The sequence below is a fragment of the Drosophila erecta genome, unplaced genomic scaffold (genome assembly GCF_003286155.1).
Source record: "Drosophila erecta strain 14021-0224.00,06,07 unplaced genomic scaffold, DereRS2 tig00000000-arrow-pilon, whole genome shotgun sequence".
Lineage (NCBI taxonomy): Eukaryota > Metazoa > Arthropoda > Insecta > Diptera > Drosophilidae > Drosophila > Drosophila erecta.
The window spans coordinates 104,304-120,896 of record NW_020825194.1 but is presented as its reverse complement, the minus strand read 5'-3'; the positions used below and the strand labels follow the sequence as shown (position 1 = coordinate 120,896).

At 38.0% G+C, this 16,593-nt stretch overlaps 2 protein-coding genes across 7 annotated transcripts in view; one reads left to right on the top strand and one right to left on the bottom strand.

Annotated features, from left to right (window-relative positions):
• Positions 1-8,309, bottom strand: part of LOC6555371 (polypyrimidine tract-binding protein 1) — a 156,801-nt gene extending 148,492 nt beyond the window's left edge. Inside the window, exons 1-3 of one of the 3 annotated variants that reach the window (XM_026977694.1) lie at positions 7,703-8,309; positions 7,197-7,287; positions 2,555-2,560 (exon numbers count right to left, since the gene is read on the bottom strand). The gene's annotated coding sequence lies outside the window, so the exon portion shown is untranslated. The remainder of the gene's footprint in view (positions 1-2,554; positions 2,561-7,196; positions 7,288-7,702) is intronic. The other 2 variants (XM_026977697.1, XM_026977689.1) reach the window with 2 other exon arrangements.
• LOC6554621 (putative inorganic phosphate cotransporter) lies at positions 4,932-13,281 on the top strand. 4 transcript variants are annotated; one of them, XM_026977723.1, is made up of 4 exons: positions 4,932-5,290; positions 11,617-11,692; positions 11,749-11,888; positions 11,953-13,281. In XM_026977723.1, exons 2-4 carry the CDS (start codon positions 11,662-11,664, stop codon positions 13,258-13,260), a joined length of 1,479 nt encoding a protein of 492 aa, XP_026833524.1. In that variant the 5' UTR covers positions 4,932-5,290; positions 11,617-11,661; the 3' UTR covers positions 13,261-13,281. The 4 variants fall into 4 exon arrangements, with proteins under 4 accessions (XP_026833524.1, XP_001981033.1, XP_026833519.1 ...); XM_001980997.3 differs by lacking the exon at positions 4,932-5,290 and adding an exon at positions 8,933-9,271; XM_026977718.1 differs by lacking the exon at positions 4,932-5,290 and adding an exon at positions 9,269-9,353.
• The last annotated feature ends 3,312 nt before the right edge of the window (positions 13,282-16,593 follow it).

Sequence of the window (16,593 nt, the reverse complement as noted above, 5' to 3'; positions counted from 1 at the left end):
CAGCTGAATCTTTGACAAAAATTGCAGCTACTGTGCAATGACAGAATGCAATGCATAAAAGAAGCGTAAGAGTAAGAGCAAGAAAAATGGTACAAGGAAATACTTAACGCAAAAACAACCGGAGGAAAGGAAAGACGGAGAAACAAGCACCGAGCAAGAGGAGACTAGGGAAATCCTGGGCGAAAATCCTAACCAAAGACAAATGTGGGTCGAAAGCGCAAAGTGCAACAACTTGCACGCACTCGGAAGACAGGCGGGTACAGGGTACACTGCAGCAAAGTAGAAGAAAAGTGCAGTGCTGGCAAATGCAAGCCGCACGCGCCTCCGACAGAAAATGTCCAGATGGAAAACAAAAAGCAAAAAACTGAACTTGTTGGCACTTGCTGCCGCTGGCTGGGATTGGTTGTCGGCGCACTGGAAACTTCTTGCACCCTGCCAAAGCACGAATTTGTTTTTGTCGGTGTCTGTGTTGTCTAGCGCTGTCTAGGGCTCCTTGAACAACTTAAGTGAAATTTAATGATTTCTTTACGGGCGAAAAAGGAGCAGCAACAGGTGTGGCTTATTTTCACGGCGCCTGCTGCTCTGCTAGTTTGTGGAATTAAAGTTTGTATTTTTAATGCTGATAAGTTTTGAAAACAAATCGGATTCGGTTTTTCGTTATCGTCGCCTTAACAGAAGCAGCAAGGCATTTAGTGGTACTTGAATTAACAATGTAATAATTGTTTAGAAGGGGTAATTTAATTTTGATAATAAAATAAATTTAAATAACGTTATGTATCAATACATGTATTATACAAATTTTATTACAGGTTCCTTATTAATGAATTTGAAAAATATTAGTTATACTCATAATATGACATTACGTTCCGAGGCCCAGAGAATACTAAACATTGTAATTTCCCCTTTTTAGTTTATATGTAGACTCATTTGTCCATTGGTCTCGCACTGTGTGGGCTCAATTTCAAATGACGCGTTATAGGTGATGATGTCGTCGTCATCGTATATTAACCCACTGTGAACATCGCATTCGGAACAGTTTATTTCGTTTAAGAGCAATTGAAATAAATTCTAAGGCAAATGGCCTGACTGTGAAAGGCCGAGGAAGCAAACAAGCAACCGCAAACAGCCCCTCGGCAACTCTCAGATTTTTGTCTTGCTCGGCTAATGTCTAAATGCACTTAAAAGTGCTGAGGCCATGTAAATGGTATTCCACCTCTCCAGCTCTTAGGCATAAATACCCTCTGTTGCCGTCTGCCCACTAATGTCGCATTTTGTAGTTGCGCTTCAGCTCTTAATGACAGCTTGGAGAGCTTGAAACAGTTTATTCTCATCCAGACAACTGAAATTGAAAACTCGTGGGAGTCGCTTAAAAAAACAAACAATATTCAAGCTAAATCAGATGATCTGTCATCTTTGGCTGGTGAAAAAATTTGTATCCAAAGCTTGATTCTTAGCTGGCCTTCCAGCTATTTTAATTCATACTCTTTTGCATTTGATTATTATTGTGAACAAGAATTGAAAGCCCATACAAATGTAAAGCTAAAATGAAACATGAACAGAAAAATATTATCTGCTGCGAAATTTGAGATTCTAATAAATAAAAAACTTGCGAAACCACCAAATAGAAATTTCATGTATCAGACAATCTCAAGTGAACAGATAATATAACTAAATTAAAAAGATATGTAAAGAAATTAATCTTCTGGAGCAACTTTATTATTTTTACAAGTAAATGCCTGTACCACGTCCAAAACGAAACGTACTGTATGAAGTACGCAAAATTTCTTTAATACGTGTCACAGCAGTCAAAAAAGCTCAAGAGGCTACGCCACTGTCGACGTAGAAAAGTATGAATGGATTTAAAGGCCAACTGCAGATATTAGAGTAAGACTTCAAAAAAAAAAAGAAAAATCAGAGATATATGTGTATATATAGATTTATGTGATAAGACTTGCAGCTGATTTACTCACCCACTTTAAAGGAACCCACACATGTGGAGTCGTTTTCAGCGATGGCACCTTCTGTTTATTTAAAATGATTATAGCGCGGAACTAGAGCCATAAGAGAATGACAACCGAAAAAGGCCACCAACAAGATGGAAGCTAAAACTACTAAAAATAAGTATACTATATCCGATATGGTTATTTTTAAAAGAGTTCTGTCGCTGATAATTTATGGGAAGACAAAATCACTTAAACTCGGGCAATTGGCTGACGATTTGAAGGATATCCGTAGAAATTAATTTTCTTGGTCAGAGCACTCTAATAAATTTGCATTTGACATTCACCTAAGGCTCAGGGATTAAATCCTATCTCATCGGATGTCAACAAAAAGATTTTATATCTTTTTGATCATTTTTCAAACATATATGCACACGAATTTATTAAACAATACATTCTATGCACTTTCTTGATTTTGCTGTGGGTGACTTGACTAAGTCGAGAGAATTTGACACTGTACACGGCACACGTTCGCGAAGATGGTGCTGTTGGATGGTGGCGTTGGTTTGGTGGTGCTAGTAGCAGTAGCTGAACTAGTAGAAGGGGGAACGTACAAGCGCCTGTAAGAATCGAAAGAGAACAGAACATTTCCCATATGAGACAAAAATCATGTATATAAATATATATTGAAAGTTCTGGAGCGGTGTTTCATTTGTACACATATACATTGATAATGCAAGGTATGATCTTGGATAAGCTTGCACGAGAAAAGAAAGTAAAGGTGGATATATGCATAGAAAAGGCACAGAAATAGGAAGGTTAAGTAGGTGAAAATGAGGATTGGTTTGCTTTTTAATGCAAAAATTAACTTAGCATTGATTGTATAGAAACGAATTATCTATGGTACAGCGTAAATATATTAATAGAATTTTTCTTTATTATGAAGATGGCAAATAAAATTATTGTATTAATGTTTACAAAACATTTTAAAATAGCGCACACCCACGATAGTACAGAACGAACAGGCTACGAAAACATCAGACAGCCAAAAACAAAAATGGATCCAGAGATTGTGCATGGGGTGGAAATGGAAAGTTGGGCTATAAAACTGTTTTTAGGGACAAACAGAAATATATATGTACATACATATATAGTGAGGGTAAGCCAATAAAGAAAACACCAGACCAAAAAACTGCAAGCGCATGGAACTTTTGTAAATATGTATAATAAATTTGAATATTTTCTGTTGACAACCGTTTACTGTCCGTTTTAATTTTTGTCGTGCATAATTTTGTCAACAAATTCTAGACTGAATAGAACGTTGTTTAAAATCTGTAATCTGTCTTCCACTGTCAATTTCGCAATATCAGAAAATCAGGAAATTGCACCCGTACGATTCAACCCCATAACCTCAATTGTAAATCCGGCAAATAATGAGACTGACCAAATTTCTTATCAATCAAACGCAAACACTCGCAGACAGTTACACACTATCACACTTATCCATCCAGAAATCGTGTGAGGTATTTAACTTGTCAAGCTTGAATTTGACACATACGTGCAAGTCCGATAAAAAATAACATTTTACACTTAGAAATATAAGAACCCATAAGTGGTTACAATATATATATATATATATATATAATGTGAAACCAATTCATTTTTGTAGTGTAATTACCACCAACTTTTCTCTTGGGACTTTCCCTGCGATGATAAAGTATGAGTGAGCACCGAGCAAATTGATGTGTTCGTCGGTTTGTGGGTCGTTTGAGCGGTCTATTATGCGGCAAATCTTCTCAATGATGCATGCCGCACAAATGCCACATATGCTCCGTAATATGACAGCCCGAATCACAGATACTCACGGGCCATGTTCATTTGCATGCACATCAACACCTTAACGAATGGACGCATTACCACTTATCCTGCCCTCAAATGGGGTCGAGAACTAAACCAAATAAACTAATCCATCACACTAAATATCAATAAACATTTGTGTTTGGGTCTCGCCCAATATAATACTCGAAAATGAGGATGATTTTGGGATCCACAGATTTTTTCCATAAAATTTCTAAACGTGTGCGTTGAATGGTCTTTCATGTTTTACGAGTTTCGTCTGGAAAATCAATGAAAATATTTTTGCCAGACATAATTAAATCTCTTATTTGTTTTCACCTAAATATAGTTTTGATATTGCCGGACTTTTAATGGTAAGACCCATTCCATCAATCCCAATTAACTTGACCTTCCCACTAGTGTGAGTTTATCTTACTATTTGAATTGAGAAGTCAAGGGCTCCAACCGGTTTAAGTTACTTGACACACGCACGTTTTCTTCGCGTTTTTCTGAGAGCCAAGTTGGAAAAAAATGAGCATCATTAATCATTTGAAGCAGACCAACTCCGCTCTCTTTTGGGTTACGCATGTGCGTTAGTTAATTTGTAGGCAGCCATTGGCCATAATCAACAGAGTGAAACACTGAGAGATCCCAAAGTATGGGGACAGCAGTAGTCATCGCAACACATGAGAGCACAGATTGGAGAAAAACACACATTGAATAACTACCAAAGATTTTTGCTGAAAGAACTCGAAAAGGGGGCAAAAAGTACTCTTGATTCAACCGACTATTAGATACCCCATTATTAGCAAAACTACTTTAAAATGACTTACAAACTAAGTTAACTATATACCTAACTATGCCGTTTAGGGGGTTGACAATTGAGAGGGTACGTCGTTTTAGTTTTAAAATGAAAATAAAGTCCTAGCTTGTAAATGAATATATTACGAAGTTAGCCATCAGTTTGGTATACCCGATGCGAAGAGCGGGTAGCAAAACCATGTGAATACAGATACAATCGCAAACACTTAAAAGCAAGAGAGCGGGACCCGAAGCTCCGAAAATTTGTGCTCAAGGTCAGGCCTGTTGAAATTTCGAAACTGGGCATTCAACTTGATAATTTATGAAACGCGTTTGGGCAAAAATACGAGTAGGGAAGGGTACGCGTACAACAACGCAAGCCCAAGACCGAAAACGAATCGAAACCCAGGGCGAAACGCGCAAGCGTGGCCCCAGAACGTATCGCTTGCGACAAAGGGAGACGGCAGACTTTCCAAACTTGGAGCGTGGAGAAGTTTCTGTCTTTGTCTGCCAGAACGATCCGAATCATTGATCGAGATAGCTTCCAGTACGGCTTTATTCTCGGCGCAGTTTGCAAGGGGTCTGAGTGACCGTCATAAATTTTCCCTTGATGATTTGATTGCTGCTGTTTTGGCTTTTGTAACCATTTTGTGCTTGCTTCATCCCCAGCGAAGTTCTTTCAACCCAGTGACTCAGTTTGAATTGCAGTACAGGTAAAACGTGTTTCAGCTTTTGCTTCTGTTTTGTTTTAATAGATTTTTTTGGCATGCATTCAGCCTTGGCAGTGAAACTAATGGATTTTAATGTGGCGTGTAAATTCGGTTATCTAAAAGAAACAAATGAGACTTCTGTGGCGGGCAAGAACTCACTTCTGTTAATGACTGATAAGCGAAACTAGAAACTAAAATATACTGCCTGATAACTATGTTCATGAAAAAATACATTTTGATTTAGTTTTTTTTTGTTTTTTTTTGTTAGTCCACCTATGCTGATTTTTACTGTTTTTCCAGCTGTAATAATAATACTGCAATACACCGTCAGATACTCACTTCCTTCGGTCTTTAATCCGTACAAAACACAACAATGCCTCCTGATCAATTATTTCTTCCAGTGATATAGAAAAATATAACGGAGAGCAGTAGGTGGCAGGCGGGTGGCAATGAGTGCTGGACTGACAAATTGTTGTTTAACAAATTGGTGACTGAAGCGCATGCGGACGCTACATTTCACTTTCTTTCGATTTTGAGCAAACAAATGTCAGGAGCAGGGAAGATAGCTGACGGAGGACGATGGCGGAAGAGAGGCGCGGCAGGGGCAAACTGGCATCGAAGAGAACTGGAGACTTCTACTAAACCCAGCACTCGCAGCTACAGCCAGACGCTAATTTGATATTTTAATGGCTTTTTGTTTGCAAATTACGCTCGTCTTGGCGTCGACCACCCTGCACATCCCCTGACGCCCAGCCGTATCATTGCTACCAGCTTTTCCCCTACGAACACTTTTTAACTGAGTCGTTTGGGTCTAAAATAACGGCGCTAGTTGTACGACACTGGTTACTGGATCCATGTGTATATTCCCCTTAACTCTGATTTCAAAATGAACAAGACTCGCAGAGTGCTGTTCGAGTGCAAGTGAGTGTGTGGTAAACAAGAAAATTGCGAACAAAACATGCCCTCGTTATACCTATTTAGCTTTTTACAAACAGTTGCAATCACACAACTACATTTTCGCAAGAAATCATCCCAGAAAAGAAACAGTTTTAAAAACAATAATGCATTTGCCGATTGATTTAAATTACTCCAAGGTATAAAATGATTGAAGTGCGTTAAAGGAACAGTCACCCCATAAGAAAATGTGTTGAAAAGCGCAACGAAGCAGAGGAGGCTCGAAAAGTGACGGCATGGGTTTAAGAATATAGCTGTTTAACAAATTATTAAAATTACATTGAGCATGCCAATTAGTCAGCGAAATTATGCGAAAGAGGTAACGATCAGTAATCACAGTTGACCAAATAAAAAGGAAAAATAAAAAGATCGAAGAACAGTACAGTGAAATAAACAATTAATGATATGCATATAGATTTTCACTAAAGTAAACACAACATTTTTATTTCCTAATTTCATACGAAAATTCTGTATAAGTCGAAAATGAATTGTTTGGGTTCCAAATAGTTCTTTATAAAAGAACAGTCTATAAACAAAAAAAAACACATTTTTTAAGTGAAAAAATTAATAACTTCACATTCAAAAATTTGATCATTAATTTAACCTACATAGGAAAGCTATTATTTTTAAAAGTTTGTGCAGACCCTAGCCAGCTATTTTCTTAATGAAAGAAACTGAGATGGAAAACAAAATACTCAAAACAAAATACCATAAAGAAAAGAATTTTCTTTAAGGTAGTCAAAAAATGTAAGCAACAAAGAGCAATCCCGAACAATAAGTGCAAGACCGAAACAGCGAGATTGAGGGACAGAGAGATTAACGGAGTGTGTGGGATGCAGGTAAAAAGAGCATAAATCGAATTTCGGATCAGGCGGACCAGAGTGTTAAGCAGTAATGGGAAAATGTATTAATAGAGAGTTAAAACTAAAGACTAAGTAAAATAAAAATGACTTACAAATCGGCGAGCAGGATGAAGAAGCTTGCTCTCTTGACTTTGATGATTTTTGTTGATGTTGTTTAATTTGTACACTTTGATAATTTAGTCACTGGAAAAGACGTAACCAATTAAAATACACTTTAAATTAAATTCGTCGGCAAACAAAATCACTTGGAATCTCATCACTACTTTAGTGTGATGCCTCTTTCCATTTGTATATTGTTTGTCAAAAACGGCAATTACAGCTTTTTATTGGAAATAGCAAAAGATTTAAATGCAATAAAATAAATTTAACAATGACAAATTAATACATTTATGAACAAATGGACCACACTTTCTCAGATTTCCACCACTTTTATTGCAAGAATTTTGTGTTAAGGTATACATATGCCCGTCGTTATATTGCAGTTACATATTTTATGCAATTTCTCATAGCTGGCAACCACTGCACTACTTTCTTTACAAACACACACAACCACCAAAGAGGTCCGCGTGATTTTGTTTGGCTTTTCTGCTGCACCCACCGGGTGAACCTCCCCAATCGTCGTTTCTTCGCAGACCTGGTGATCGCACCACCAAAAGAAGCTGCACCGCCGCAGTGTCGCGGCACAAGGAACAAAAACACGAAGTCTACGCGTTGCTCACGACGAAGGACAAGGAGAGACACGAAAAGCTAAAACTAACGGGATGGGACCGAAACAGGGAACAAAAGGAAATAGTAACCGAATGTTAAATTGAAACTGGGTGAACAGGCGACTTTTCCATTCCCAGAGACCTAGAACGCAAAATCCGACTATTACCGGGTGATAATTGCGCACGTTTAGTTCGTCGAATTCGTCAGCTGCGCGTTTGGCGGCAAGAGCTTTGTTCGCGCACTTCCCTTTCGCCTTGTTCGTAGGTAGTCCGGACAAGCAAAACGCAGTTTTAGTTATTCCGTTTAGCTCTTGGAGCAGATCACACGCGCTAATGTTTATTGTCGGCCGCAGAATATGTATTAAATACAATTTCTTAGTGCAATTTACCGCTACGATCAAATGTTTAACTCGAGCCGCTCTCTTTCCGCTGGATCGTACAGTGGCTAGAGATGGGGAAACATCGATCGAGCTGGACCGATCGATATATCGATTGCGTTTTTGGTGACTGCCGATGTTGGCAGGCGTTAGTGTCTTCTGCTCTAATCCTCTCTACTCACGGCTTACCCGCTCGCTGTTAACCGTTAGTGGCGCCTTTAAATTTTGAATTCTACATTTGATCGAGTGAACTTCTTTGGTAAGAACTAATATTATTGCTTCTACCGTTATGGTTTACTGATTGCAGCAAAAATGTACCAACAGATGAAGTATACGACCCCGAATTTTAGCCGAGACTCTAACCTTGGCAAATATTTTGGACAGTGATTCTCTTTTCTTAGAAATTAAACTCGACATTTTTTAACGACTTTAACGGATGATGAAATACTGTTCTCTTTTAAAGTAAACATTCATAAAAATTGTTAAATTTATTAATTAGTATTCAGAACTATTCTAAGCACCTTAAAAACAAAAATATAAAAAAGTTAATACATATATCTAATTCAGATAAGAAAATGATTGGCCTAAGCTTTCCTGGCAGTCTAAACTTTACACAATCTGCTTTTTTCAATTTTTATTAAAGTATTAATGTTATTAAACACCTCTTCAGGTGACCAATATATGTATGCTGTACTACTTAAATTAGTTCTTTAATGTATTGGATAGAAAACAACGGAAGCCAGTACAAAAAAGTGTTGCTGCTGGCCGCAGAAGAGCTTATCGAGTCGATTTTCCACATGCGATAGCTCTCACTTGCCGCAGAGCGTCGAGCAATTACAAAAGCAGTCGGACGAATACAGTGAGCAACAAACGCCAGCGGGAGTCGTGAGCAGTTCGTCGTTCGAGCTAAGCACCCGCGATCGCAAGTGAAGAAGCTAAATAGAAATAGAAATAGAAACAGATATCGAAGCAAAAGAGCCAACACCACGCGGCACGCGGAAAACGGGTCGGACAACATAGCAAAACAAAACCCAATTAAAATCAGATATTAATAGAATAACCAAAGTACACAACAATAAAAAGGTTCGGTTAACAAGTGAATACCCGATATATTTATACCAAGTGCAACAATGTGGTCGGGTATCGTACATACATACATACATAGGTATTCCCGCAAATGAAATGCTGCACATTTTATTTAAAATGAATGAAACCCGTCAATAAAATGTGATTTTATTGAATTAAACGCGACTAAGAGCAGACACCCAAAGGCACCACCACTTGATAAAGGGGTTGAAGGCTGTCAGGCTTTCAGTAATTCGCTAAATTTTAGCAAAACATTTCAGTTTGCAAATATTTGCACAATGGTCCCGAAAGAACGTGGATCACGAGCACAAGATCAAATCTAAATACATATGTACATACATATATACATAGGCACACTGCGACACCAAACGCATTGAATTGATTGTACCCGTTACGCACAAAATCAAAGGGGGAATATCACTTTTTGCTTATCTGGCGCATAAACAAGACATTGCTTACTAAAAGATCGATTTCATTTTCCTATTAAATAGATAGCTTATAAAGAACTCTTGCTTCAAGATTTTTTATACGAGTCTTTTTTGTGTGTGAACGAATCGAATAATTAAAATATTTTTCGATTTAACTAAAATGAGGTATGACTCACTCAAAAAAGAAAATATAAATTTTTTAACTATTTTATTACTTGGCTATCACTATGCTAAAGGATTGATGTAATTTTCCTACAAAATACCTCATAAAGAACACGTGCTTAAAGATTTTTTATACAAGTCTGCTTGTGAACTATGGCTCACATTATAAAATAATTAAATAATTTAAATATTTATAAATTTAACTAAAATGAGGTATGATTCACTCAAAAAAGAAAATATGTATCAAAAAATAAAATTTTTACCCATTTTATCATTAGGCCAGCGCGTTATTGATAATAAAATTGTACATACATATATTTATATACATATGTATGTGTGATATAAAATCTACATACATAGTTGAAGTGATAAACGGGTCAAAATTATTTATAAATGTTTTCCATGGCTTTGTTTAAACCGTCAATTTCGTATATATGTACGTATACATATCCATGCATATGATCTACATACATATGTACGTACATGTGAATAATTATAAATAGAATGTACAACCACTATTTCCCATAGGACGTAACAAGTGCATTCAAAATTAGCATATTTCTTGTGCATATTTATTTTTTTTTGGGAAATTTAGAAAAGCGTTTGTTTGTTATATTGTTATTTAATAACAATAACTATACAATGTTTTTTATTGAGTAAAAATTCTTATAAAGTAAAGTAAATTCTTATGCTTATAAAAGGTATTTATACTTATTTAAAAATTAAAGATAAAAATAAGCTTACTAAGCGTATGTTCTGTTCATAAGAATGTCGTAGAGGTCGCGAAAATAATGTCACTTATGTATATGCAACTGTAATAATTTATACAACATATAATGCAAGATAAGCTAAAAAATTTTCCGTATATTTAAATTTCAATATAAACATTTTATGTTATATATAGCTACATATGTAGATTCAAGGCTTTTTTTATATATTAACACCTTGAATTTAAAATTGTTTATTTTTTATAAAGTAGTTTAAATGAGGTGTCGGATTCTTCCAATGTAAAAACTATATAATTGCTCTTATTTTGAGAGAGGTGATTATAGAGATTGTAGGTGGAAATCAGACTATTGGCAGTCGTCCACACGTAGCCAACTATTGGAACAATTGAAAAGAGAGTGCGAGTGTAACTAGGTGGGTCCGAATAGTATCTTGTTAGCTGCGCTGATACAATTGTAAATGCCGAGATTTAAATTCACTTTTTCGCCTTTTATTTTTTACGTTTGTATTTGCTTTCCTTGCGTATTATTGAGGAAATTTGCACACTAACTGAAAACGAGACTTGAGCTCAGGCAGATTGCCAAACAACAGGAACGCAGACAGCAAAAAATCTGAAAAATAACAAACCCGAAAAATATCTAAAATAACAAACAAGGGAATTTCATGGAAGCAATATCCGGCCAGCGGGAGATGAGGGGGATGCTATGCGTATTTGCGCAGACGAAGTGCAACAGTAAATTCATGTGTACATACATACATATGTATGTTGGCAACTCCCTTGCAACTTAAATTGGTAAAATGGCGAGATTTGGCAGATACAAAAGGAACATCTAGGTTACGTTGGTTGCATTCCTATCAATATGATTACACATATGAGCTTTATATTATTACAAATAACACCTTTTGGACAATAATCGTTTTATTTAATTTACTATTATTAATTTGTTTTATTTATTATTTAATTAAAAATTCATATTGTTTATATACCTTGAAACTAAAAGAAACTATTTAATTATCGTTTTACAGAGGGTGCCAGTAAACCTCAAATCCAGCTGTATTTTAAACAAAAAAATGGATGACATGGAGGAGATTCCTAAGAAGGGTAACATTAAATAAAATATGTCACGCAAGTCTCACATATTATACTTTATTTGACAGTGCCACGCTTGGGGTTGCGACACCTGCAGGCAGGTCTGCTCTTCTATGGACTCGCGGCGAACACAGTCCTACAGCTAAACGTAAGCGTGGCAGTGGTGGCGATGACCAACGGAACTACATCGAACAATAGCGACCCGCCCGTGGGTAAGCGAAAAGTTAGCGCCAAGCACAAAGCTCACCAGTTTCCCCACCCACCCACTTTAGCACTACAACTGGTCGGAGGAGAAGAAGTCGTACATCCTGTCGAGCTACTACTGGGGCTGCGCTCTGGCCCAATTCCCAGCTGGTTATCTGTGCAAGCGCTTTGGCTCAAAGGCGGTCCTCTTCTGGGGCACGCTGGGATCATCCCTACTTAGCGCTCTCACAACCTACGGGGTCTATGCAGCCGGTTGGAAGGCGTACTGTGCGATTCGCCTGCTGCAGGGGCTTTGCCAGGTGACATGGCCCTGCATCCACCAGCACTTGGCTAACTGGTGTCCCACGGCGGAGCGAACGCGTCTGGGAGCGTTTGCATACACTGGCTTTGATTGCGGCAATGTATTAGCCATGTATGGGGCGGGTATGATAGCCAGTTCATCGCTGGGGTGGCCTGGGATCAGCTACTCGGCGGCCGGCTTGGGCCTGATTTGGTGTGGTCTTTGGCTGCTTCTGGGAGCCAATAAGGCAAGTGAGGCTCGGTTCATAGGGGAGGCGGAGAAGGCGTATATTGTGGGGGATATCCAGCGCTCGGAGAGGAAGGAGCCTAAAAAAATGGAAATTCCCTGGAAGGGCATTTTCACCTCTGTTCCAGTCTACGCCCTTCTCTGTGCCCGTTGTGCTGACAGCTGGGGATTGACCACTATGCAAACCGAGTTACCTACATACTTGAGCGGCGTCTTGAAACTCGATATGAAAAGCAATGCGGTTTTTTCGGCTCTTCCCTTCCTGCTCATGTGGGTAATGTGCTATGTTTACTTGATCATTGCAGATGTACTGCTGCGAAAGAAGTGGATGAGCTTGACAACGTTGAGAAAGACCTACACGAGCATCGCTCTTTGGGCGCCGGCCACCATAATGCTTTCGCTCGTTTTTGTGGGGGAAGAGCAAAAGACCTTGGTCCTGGTTTTGGTAACCCTTAGTGTGGGTGTCAGCAGTGCAGCCACTATTGGGAGCGAGCTGAATACGATTGATTTATCACCAAACCACGCCGGGATCCTGGCCGGCCTCATGAGCAGCTTCACCAATTTGATGGCCCTGCTGACGCCCCTTGTGGTGGGCGTTTTAGTAACGGACCCCGGTCAACGGAGCCAGTGGCAGGTAGTCTTTAGCCTGGCTGCTGGCGTTCTGTTTGCCGGCAACGTGATCTTTTTGATCTGGGGGACTGCCGTGACCCAACCATGGAACGAGTCCAAGGAATCGCGGCGGGAATTAGAGCCGGAAGAGAAGCCCTTTCAGCACACTAAACTCGAGATAGCAGCTGATAATTCTGATGGCAACGTGGTAGGCTTAAAACTAAACTGTACAAGCCCTTGAAAAATATATTCAAGTTTTGGATTTTTGTGTCTGATTTTTAAAAACTGAGGACACTGCTTGTGATTCATCGTGTAGGGCAAGGGTATTGCTTTCATAATTAAAGACGTATTTTTGATCTAAAAAAGTGCATTCCAAAAATACATTTAAAACTGCCGGAGGAAAATAAATGTTTGTTTCTTTTCATATGCTGACTATGCGAAACGAAATTCAACGAAATAAAAGCAACAAGAATTATAAAACAATATTTATGAAATATATTTCCAAATGGCGCTGGGGCTAATTGGCTTAAGATTTCGCAGACTACCTTTGAAATATTATTGTACTATAAAAACAGCTTGATGGATTTTCAAGATGTCAATTTCTAATCATAATTTACGACCTTCTAGGACGCTATACCAGTATAAATTCTTCTATGTCCGGCTTAGAGAACTTCTACCCTTTTCCACCTTTTTTCCGGACACACACCTGAGCGTAAGGCAACTTAGATCCAAAGGCCTTCGTAAAGAAGACATTAAACCACCTAACTTCTGCCAGGAATCGCATAAATAAATAACAACAGCTGCTCACTTTCCGGTTGCAAAACAAGCGTGTTGTGCTTTGTTGCATATTTATAGGCGCATAAAATATTGTCGTTTATTTTTAATTTAATGACAAGAATTTTGTACGGCCTCCCTTCTCTTTTCATCCTGGTAATGGCCTGTAGCAATTGCAATCTATCTTCCTGTTTCGCTCTCCATTTACGACAAAGCAAAGCAATTACAAAAACAAGTATCACATGGACCAGAAGCGATAATCAGCAGGGAGACAAGGCTTGGATCCACAGATAGCCAGCGCACACCGCAGCCGCCACTTTGGTCAGCGGGCCATCTGTCAATGGTTCAAACTAGGGGCGGGCGAGTACGCAGCTGCACTCGGAGAAATGTCGTCACAGTATAATTGCAATAATTTTATACAAACGTAAATACCAAGTATTTTAAGTTTTGAGCTTAACTAAATCGAAAGTTGTAAAAAAATAATTGTCAGAAAGTAGGCCACTTTCTATACACCAGATGTACATATATGTTCTTTATATTGTTCATTCGCGATCGTTGTGGTCAGTGTAGTTACTCTTTAGTGCGCTCCGGCACGTTGATAAAACATTTCGCTTCGTTACGTTATATTTTATTTTATTTACAAAACGCACGCAGTTTACTTCCCTTCCACTGCCCTCCATTTGTATACGCCGCTTAGCCCATCAGCGGGGACCATCATTTCGGTCATTATTTGGTTACGTGCGCTAAATGAGACGCAACCGAGACACGCCCATTCTCCACATTTGAATTACGTGCGTGAAGATTACGTTATTTATAACGGTACCGACCCCCTGCTCTCACTTTACCTTTTCTCACCTTTCACAGAGATGTCTCTGTATACGTATGATTTGCATTTTTTTTCGCGCAGAGCCTTTTAGCGAAAATTAAATGTTACGTTTAAAAGTTAACAACTAAAGATGGCTAATGATGCTGGCTGGCAGTACATATTCCGCCGATTTGCCTGAAACGCTTTGCAACGGGCCACATCCAATTCTTCCCTTCTTGCGCTGCTTTAACGCAGGGTCCTAATTAAAAGGAGCTTTCTGCGCACTAAGAGAATTAAATTATTCTGTACTAAAGTGTTTTATACTTATTACAGATTGCATAACTATTCAATTAAAAATCTCTCTTTATTGCCATCAAATTGATTACTATCAAATGAGTTTTTAATGTGTTAATTATAGCCCCTAATACAATTTTAAGAAAATTAATTTAATAAAATGGATATAAAATGTTGTAGAAACTGGTATCTATTATAAGCATTTCTCATGTTATCCTTTCAGAATCTTCAACTGACCAAATAACAATCCCTTTTGTTTAGTGTAAGTATGTGTATATAAAAAGCAACTTTAACTTCAAGTCAAACTCAAAGGCAACACAAGCCGAAAACTTTTCTGGATCCCTCCCTCCTGAACATGTTGCACGTTGGCAACTTTTTAGGCACCTGGACGCGTGTCTGCCGAGCGTGGCAGCTTCTAATTAATGTGCTCTTTCCCACAAACTTTTTACAGTTGCAGCACTGCTGCATCAGCTGCAGTATGTTCTCCATCTGCACTCAAATTTAAAAAAAATGCATTTCTGGATTAGCAAGGATTGAATTTGCTTGGAATAGGTAGACCATAACAATCTTATAAGCATATAATTATGATCTTTTAGTGTGTGTGCTAAGAAATCAGAGCAATATAACATTTCTTCACATAAATAGAGTATAGAAATAGGACATCAATCTCAGAGCAATTTACTCAGCTTCAACTCATTCACCGAGTCGTTTTCTATATTGAGTTAAAAATCTTCATTTGCTGCATGTGCTTTAATTGCTCATCTCCCCGCACTCTTCTTCTTTTCCGCAGCTGTTTCATTTGGGAAAGTGTAGCAAACTTTTAAATTAAATCCTGTAATGCTTTTTGGACAAATGGATTTAGCCAGGGCACGGACATGGACATGACTATGCGGCTATATCCGTTCTGGCTGGCGGCTTCTTGGCTTCTCAGCTGATGTTTTGATTGAATGAAAACTCTAAGGGAAATGTGCAGTCTGAAAAACTTTCAAATTGAATCTTAATTGTTTTATGCTTTCCTTAACTTGAAAATTACCGCTATAAGAACACGGAATACTTGAAGTATTTAATTTCCCTACTACTAAGGGTTCGATGTGTGAAAATTGTTGAATAAGGGAATTTTGTATATAAGTTTTTGGCTAAGCTGATAGTAGTTAATAATTATGTATCTGAATTTTGACTTTCTGGCCATTTTCATGATAAGAATTTAAATAATAATATAATTTTTCTTCTCTAAAACAATAGCTGTTTCTATTCTAAAAAATTTGTATTTATTGAAATACAAATTTATTATATATCTTTTCGGCTTCAGTCACTTTTTATAAGTTAAATAATTTTTAAGTTGTGAAATTTTTGGTTGTCTTAATCTAACTAGCAATAGAAGTTACTAGCCAACCAATACAAGGCGCAAATTCAGTTTAAAATTTCGAGAAGACGAAGAAGAATGTAAAAAAAGCTCTCGAAATTATAGTTTATAGTGGAACTGATTTGATTGCCTTGTTTGGCGCAAATGAACATTTTACAGCAATTGCTGAATTATTAGTTTCCCAATTGCCAGTATTGTCAATGTCACTTCAACGGGTAATAACACGTTAAAGCGCAAGACTATACGCTGCTGGAAATAAATATCTAAAGTTGTTGCGAGTAGGACAATGAAATCTCCTTGCCAGCCATCAGTGATAGCTTGAGGTGCGATATTACAAG